This window comes from Apaloderma vittatum, unplaced genomic scaffold (genome assembly GCF_000703405.1).
Source record: "Apaloderma vittatum isolate BGI_N311 unplaced genomic scaffold, ASM70340v1 scaffold12846, whole genome shotgun sequence".
NCBI classification, from domain to species: domain Eukaryota; kingdom Metazoa; phylum Chordata; class Aves; order Trogoniformes; family Trogonidae; genus Apaloderma; species Apaloderma vittatum.
This window is the reverse complement of record NW_009723439.1, coordinates 21,201-28,929: the sequence shown is the minus strand read 5'-3', so window position 1 is coordinate 28,929 and position 7,729 is coordinate 21,201. Positions and strand designations below refer to the sequence as shown.

Below are 7,729 nucleotides of genomic sequence, written 5' to 3'. Positions count from 1 at the left end.
TTTTTTTTAAAAAAGACTTGGGTTTAAAGCATGAAGGACAGTGCAGAAGAAAATAACATTCTCTGTTTCCTGTGGGGAATATCAAGTACCTCAGGTTGATATTTCAATTTCAGCTACAGAATTTTCTTCTGGAAGAACATTGTCTGCTAATTAAATGAAGTCTAGCCAGTCATTCAGGGATATTTCTGACATAATGAAATCTTTCCCCAGACTCCCATATCTTATGGTGCTTGCTGCATATATGGTGTCCTCCTACAGTGCTTAATCTGAGCTGAACATAAAATTCTCTTATCAGATTCAAATACTGTATTCTCAGTTTACTAGATGCAGTATTACATCTTCTACAAAAGCATTGCAGCATCTGTCATCTCTAGTATTTCTTAACAGTGATGAGGATGTGAAGCATCTTCAATAGTTCTAATAAGAAGGTCAGGGAAGACACAACATTTGCTTTCCTCAACCCAGGGAAGCGAAGTAAACTCAAAAGACCTGCCTCTGTTTAACTCCCCATTCCTCCACCACCCCACCCCACCTCCACCCCCTAAAACCCCCACAAAATGCAAACAAACCAAATCAAAACAAACAAACAGAAAACCCCAGTGGGACGGGTGACACTGAACAGTGCAATAGCAGTGGTACTTGGAAACTGAAAGCTCTGACAGCTGCTCCATATCACAGTTCTGCAAAATGAAATCCTGGTTTAGAGAGGCGACTACCACTTTAAGGCAGATTTTCTGCTTTCTTTTGTATTTTGCAAACATGCTGGAACAAAGTTACACAGTAGATACCAAAAGAAATCAAGTTACTGGTGGACTGAAGAGTTAGTTCTCAAACGCATATTGGCATTGAATATGTGAATTACAGGAATATGTGAATTTCTGTCAAAGATAGAGAGCGTCTCTTGTGCAGTGCTTTAAGCATGCTTCCATTTGAAGCAGCAGAGATGCAGTCTGAAATTATACGTGTATCTTTAGGGTATGTTATTTTCTAGTTGTAGCATTACACTCTTTTCTTAGCCAAATGCTTCAAGCCCTTGTTTAATTAGTGCCTGTTGTCTAATGAAGTGTTGCTGGCTGAACTAGCAAGCCAGTGTTGTCGTTGGAATCACTTTTGTCTTTCTTGCGTGTAACCTTTTGTGTACCTCTCTTCTTACAGTGGATAGCTTTGAAATACCCCAACATTGCAATATATGTGGATACATGTCGAGAATGCTATGAAGCTTATGTCATCTATAATTTTATGGTTTTTCTTTCAAACTATCTAACCAACCGGTATCCAAACCTCGTATTAATAATAGAAGCGAAAGATCAGCAGAGACATCTGCCGCCTCTGTGCTGCTGTCCGTCGTGGGCTATGGGAGAGTGAGTATACGATGACATCTCAAAATTTCAAGCTGCGTAATCAGATATGAACATTTTGTTTTCGTATTTAGTAGTAAGGCTGTTGTTGCTTGGCAGAGTGAGTTTACGGTTTCCACACATTTTGTTTGTCAGCTATGAAGCCCTACTGAAAGCAGCTGTGACTATGTTTTTGTCTAGTTGTACAACATCCTATAAATTGCACATAGTTACTAATGTGGATTAACTCAGGAGGTGCTGTAGAAAACTTCCTTATTTTTGAAAAATATTGGAAAAAGGTCTCTTTGAATTTGCTTCCTTTGCTCTCACATAATATTTGCCAAAAGCCTTCTGTAGAATTGCTGGTAGAGGAGAAAGTCTATTGCTTCTACTTCCACAGGTGAAGGATGAAAGGCGATACACTCCTGAACTCTCTGTTCTGCATGCTTAATCTGATAATGCATCTCTCTTAAGAGATTTTGATAAAGCTATTTAAAATATTAAAGACAAACTATGAACTTAGGTCATCCTTCAAACACAGTGAAAATTGCATTCTCTTTGTTTAGCCCAGCCAGAAGCTTTCCATGGCTAAAAGAAGTAAATCACCAAGTATTTCATGTTATGTATCTATAAAAGTCTAGGTCTTTTGTGTATTGCATATATACACACACTATATACTGTAGCATCTGATGCCCTGGATGCAGAAATTGAAGCTACCATGAAACAGAAATTTAGTTTAGTGAAACTACTGAGAGCAGGAAACTTCCGTAAGTGATTAGTCTTTAATGTCTTGTACAATGAATTTTGTGTTTCTCTTGCAGAGTTTTATTATTTAGATGTAAACTGGGTGTTTTGCAGTACACTGTTGTCAGACCATTTACTACCATTATTGCTTTGTAAGTATGCTCATAAATATTTAATATTGATCTTCAGGATGTAATTTTGAGTTACATGGAAAGAATTTTCATAGCCTTTGTATTGAATCAAGGCTGTTTGAAAGCAGACTTGTCATGTTACATGCTAAATGAGTCCCAGCAATTTGAATGAACCTATGATTTCTTTATGACTTTTCTATAGCAAGTGACTATTTGCAGAATTGAAATAGTAAATCCTTAATGCCTACTGCTGAAAGCAGTGGGAGAGAATGTGAAGTACTCTTTATGTAGGGTAGGGAAAAATGTTTTTATGATCTCTTAGAGTCTTTTTCCTCCTCCCTTTTCTTATTGGCTTCAACAATTGGGGGTTTTTAAAAGTTACATGAAACCTGACTTTAAAATTTTATTAAACTTTGCATGTAACAAACCTGACTCTGTGCCTTCATACATAGGATAACCTGTTGTAAAGGAATAGCAGGCAGTTAGGCATGTTGATGCTGAAAGCCTAATTCCATGCACTTTGTATTGATGGTCGTTACTGTTAATTCTGTGGGCCTATAGAAACACTTGCTACTTGCAAAGAATATCCATATAAATATTTGTATTAGCTGTATGTGCTCTAGCAGTTAGAAGCAAAACATTTTAAAAAATGTTTAACTGTTGAATTCTGTCAACAATGGGTTATGTTAACCCTGCATTCACTTATTTCTTCTATTGAAACTACAATATTAACTTATACACCATAAGCTGTTGGAAACATTCTTGTGCAGATCCCCCAGTGCCCCCATTTGAGTATCAAGAGATTTTGAATTCTTAGAGATGATTAATGTAATGAAAATGTAGCACTTCAAAAAAGCGATCTTTTACTACATGGTGGTTAACTCAAAAAATTCTTTCAGAATTTGTGAACTAGTGGGAGTGTACGATGAAGGAAACTTCAGCTTCAACAATGCTTGGACTTACTTGGTTATACTTAACAACATGTCACAGCTAGTGAGTATCAAGAATACATTTTTCTGCTCTTTTAAGTCATCGTATTAGTATTATGCAAATCCTCTATGCAAACTATTGACAGTAATTGTGTTAATGCATTTAAATTCTTATGGGTAGAATATTTCCAACTGGGAGTCAAGGTTACTACCTGTTAAATACTGCGTGTGCAAAATACTAGGAAAACAGATGTTTGAAAACTTACTATTTTTACCATGAAGGTCCATAAAGCAATGAAGTCTCCCACCTCTTTAGCCCAAGCCATTCCATGGGAGAAGTGGTATGGCCTACTCATGTTAGAGCTGCAGACCTGCCCCTTTGCCCAAGAGATGACTTCCTTCACCCCCCTTAGCTTCCTGTGAGCACACAGACAAAGAATCAGCAGTGGCTGTGTTAAAAATACTGAGTTACAAAGTGAGTGGTAACAACATTGACAGGAAAAAAATGGAAAAGGTGCATGCAGTGCTGAGATTCTGCTCTGCCTGACACCTTGTCTTGTTGTTTGAGCTGCCCAGATGATGTCAGGTTAACGTATCAGCCCTTAGACTTGAAAGTTTGATTTTAGAAGTCAGGGATTGCATTTAGTGGCTTGCTGGGAATGCAGAGGAGTCATTTTCTGCTTCACCCAGGGCACGTCACACATGAGCTATTGCAAGAGGAGAGAGCAGCAGCTCTGGCCTCTTGCTCCTTAGCCTTCTAGCCTCCAAGTTTCTTAGTTTGCTTGACAACAGCAGCAGGAGTCAGAACAACATGGCATCCCATCCAAAAGGGGCATTCTCCTTGTCCTCCTGCTGCCCCTGTGTTTGATGGGAACTGTTAGGAAAGGAGCTGTCACTGCTTTCTGCTGTGACAACAGTCCCAGCAGCAGCACATATTTCTGCATGTCCTGGTTGCGTGATTGCTGAAAGTAACTTCGTAGTAAAGGCTAGGAGGAGGTGTATGAAGAGGGGAGATCAATTCCTTAGGTTTGACTATACATGAGTTCGGTTGCTTTCAGTTGTCATTAGTAAGAACTCCTTCGGATTTGCATTCATTGTCTTGTCTCTCATCAAGGGGCAATATTTGAGGTGTTCTTAACAGAAGCCTGAAGGAACATGGGCTGTTCACGCCATTTTCCCTAGACATGTGCTTGATATTGAAGAGACTTTATGGGACCTTCCTATGCTTTGCTTTAGTGTGTAGATAGATGACTTCAGTCTCTGTTTGCCAATACCGTGCATTTCAGAAATATAATTTCTGAAAACAGTAAGGTGAAGATTCCATAAATCCAGAGCCTCTTTTCTAAAATAGTTTTTTAAGTTCGTATCTTACTCTGATATATTTCTGAACTGAAGACATGCTGTGAAACAACTCCCTCACAAAATAAACAAGGATTTGAAGGCTTTTTTTTTATTTTATTTCCTTTAGTTTGCTATGTATTGTCTGGTGCTGTTCTATAAAGTACTACGTGAAGAACTGAACCCTATCCAGCCTGTTGGCAAGTTCCTTTGTGTGAAGATGGTAGTTTTTGTTTCTTTCTGGTAAGTGAATTATTTACTCGTTACTTCTTGTTCTCAGGGTGGATTAAAAGGCTGGATTTGTTACTGAGGTGACAAAAAATTCTACCTATAGTAAAGTGCTGCAACGGGAAAAGTGTACTAGTAGTTGGACAGACCAGTCTTGTTAACTTGTGATTATTTTTCAGGCTTGCTGTTTTGTGATTCTCAAGAACATAATTTATTTGAGAATCTTCACTTGCAGTTATTTAAAAGCAAAAATTATTTTTTTTACTTTTTAAAGAAAAGAAAAAGCTTTTTCAAAATTACTGTAAGCTAATTATTTAATTAAATTACTATTTAAGCATTATTCACCCTTAACTGCTAATAAGCAAGTGCATTTGACTATCTGAATGTTACTCTGTGGGCTACACAGTAATACCCTGAAAGAGAAGCAACTTGTTCTAACAACTAACTGGAACAACAAACTTTTCTTTGGTTGTGTTCTCTGTTGATCTTTAGGACCATGGATGTAGTAAGTCTGTTTTATTCTTAAAATGTAAATATGTAAACAGTAATTTTTTGAAGGATTCTTCCTATACACATACGTACGTACCCAGACAGATCCAGTTTACCAGATCTGCTTGCTTTACAGGCAAGCTGTGCTTATTGCATTGTTGGTAAAAGTTGGAGTTATTTCTGAGAAACACACCTGGGAATGGCAAAGTGTGGAAGCTGTGGCTACGGGCCTACAGGTAGGAGCAGACATGTACTTCTTAAGAAGAATGGCTCTATGTAAGATGACATCCCCGTTTGGTCCCCGTGGCTAGTTGAGAGGCGTCCCTGCCCATGACAGGGAGGTAGGATTAAATGATCTCTCAGGTCTAGGCCATTCTGTGATTCTATGACAGCTGATTGCAAGCAAATATTGTCACACTTTAATTAACACAGGCTAGATTAATACTGAATATATTCTAAGTTGGGCGAAGTTTCAGCCCGTCACCCCAAGTGAGTTTTATGCTCAGTCCTTCTCTATCCGTGTGTTAGGCAGAAGGAATGTGCCCCAGTTAAGTACTTGTTGGATATCCTTGCATTTCTTCTTGCAAGAATTTATTGTAGAGTTGGTGCTTGCTGAATATCTGCTTCCAGCAAGTCAGCCCTTCAGGCAGGGACTGATTCCAAGATGTACGTAGTCCACGTAGTCCACATCGTGCTCTGGAGCCTGCCAAGAATATCCTACCTCTGGTGGAAAAGTAGCTGACACCAGTATCCCAAGGCAGTTGCAGTCTGTCAGTTGTAGGAGAAACCCAGGAACTGGTTTTCTCCAGTTATAAATTAAGTTGGTATCTCTCTCGTTGCAGGATTTTATCATTTGTGTTGAGATGTTCCTGGCTGCTATTGCGCATCACTACAGTTTTTCCTATAAACCATACGTTCAAGAAGCTGAAGAAGGGTCATGCTTCGACTCTTTTCTTGCCATGTGGGATATTTCTGATTTAAGGGCAGATATATCGGAACAGGTTCGAAATGTTGGTAAGTAACAGCTTCGTATGATCTGCTAACAGCATGTGTATTTCCAGCTTTATTATCTATCTCTATAGTACATCGAGAACATTCCATAGCACATCAGTGGCAGCTGTATCCCTAGAGGATTTCATGGTTTGTCTCGTACTTTACTGGAAAGACCACTCCTGATTTTAGAGTCTAGTTCTTTTAAATAGACAGATCCCAAAGTAAGTTTCAGGTGTGTTAGGTACAAGAGAGAAATGTGGGGTTTAGTATGGTTTTTTTTGGTGTGTCTGTGGTTTTTAAATCAAAAGACATTCTTTTATTTATTAAGGCTAACAATATCTGTGTAAATCTGTTATAAAACAAAGACTTATCTTCTAATTTAACATACCTATTTAAGAGTTGATAGATTCAAAGGCCTTGGTATATTTCCTGAAGTATTAAAAAGTATTTTCATTTGGTGTAATTCTAGGAAGGACAGTTTTGGGCCAGCCAAGAAAAATGTTTTTTCCAGAGGATCATGAACAAAATGAGCATACGAGTTTACTGTCTTCATCTACTCAAGACCCAATTTCTGATGCTTCTTCAATGCCATCTTCGCCCATGGGTCATTATCAGGGGTTTGGACACACTGTGACACCTCTCACAACACCAACAACAGTCCCTGCAGTTGATGGTATTTATAACGCTCCAGCTATTCGAGACGCTGAGGAGTCACCCAAACTAGTGCACAACTTATCAGAGAAAGCTTTGGATAAAAGTTAGACTCACCTTCTCTTTGAAGGAGCCTGTTAAAAAATTCCCACACATGTTCTATTAACATGTCCTATTAGTGATGAAAGTTGAAAAGCTGGGAAAAGCTACTGTGCAGACAGGAAGAGGCTATGGCTGTAACTGACTTTGGAATTCTGAATCTCTAACAGATGTGAGTATCTGTGAGGACCCCACGACTATGAAACACGCACACTGGAAAAGTTTCTGCATTAAATTTAAGAATCAACTCCTTAAACTGCTAAAAACTTACAGATGATGTCAAAATTACAACAACTTCTATTAATACAAAAGAAACATTTGAGAAAATGCTCTGCTCTTCTTACGGTGAAGTGTGAGTACCACTAGCAATGGGAAAACTTAAATTTCAAGAATGTAATTTAAGGAGGGCAGCAGCAAACAATGTCTTAGGTTTGGTTGTCCTCTGGCTCACAGCAACTTCCGCACCCCCCTGCTGAATGGAGTGTGGACAAAATGGTAACTTGTGTACAGATGCCATCATCTACCTTTTCCTGCATAGCTAAATAAAACCCCTTCATGAAGATAACAGAGCATCAGTAAAGAATCTGTACAAAGAAAGCATTCCCTACAGGCCTCACTCTAAAATTCCATGCCCAGAACATATTGTTGGTGTATCTGTTGTCCTTGTAGCTCATAATTTTAAGTCTTCTACATTCAGAAGAGACAGCCAGGATGATAGGTTCTGAATTACACTTACACTTAAATTACTGTACACTTGACTACTTTGTTCCTGTCCTTCTAAAAATAAAGA

The 7,729-nt window shown here is 38.5% G+C and overlaps 1 protein-coding gene across 1 annotated transcript; it reads left to right on the top strand.

Annotated features, from left to right (window-relative positions):
* Positions 1 to 1,082: 1,082 nt before the first annotated feature.
* TMEM184C (transmembrane protein 184C) lies at positions 1,083 to 7,372 on the top strand (the record flags this gene model as incomplete). The annotated part of the gene is made up of 7 exons (XM_009872130.1): positions 1,083 to 1,361; positions 2,159 to 2,233; positions 3,112 to 3,205; positions 4,610 to 4,722; positions 5,333 to 5,432; positions 6,039 to 6,210; positions 6,659 to 7,372. Coding segments are annotated over 7 exons (1,126 nt in total), but the record flags the coding sequence as incomplete, so codon positions are not given.
* Between the last annotated feature and the right edge of the window lie 357 nt (positions 7,373 to 7,729).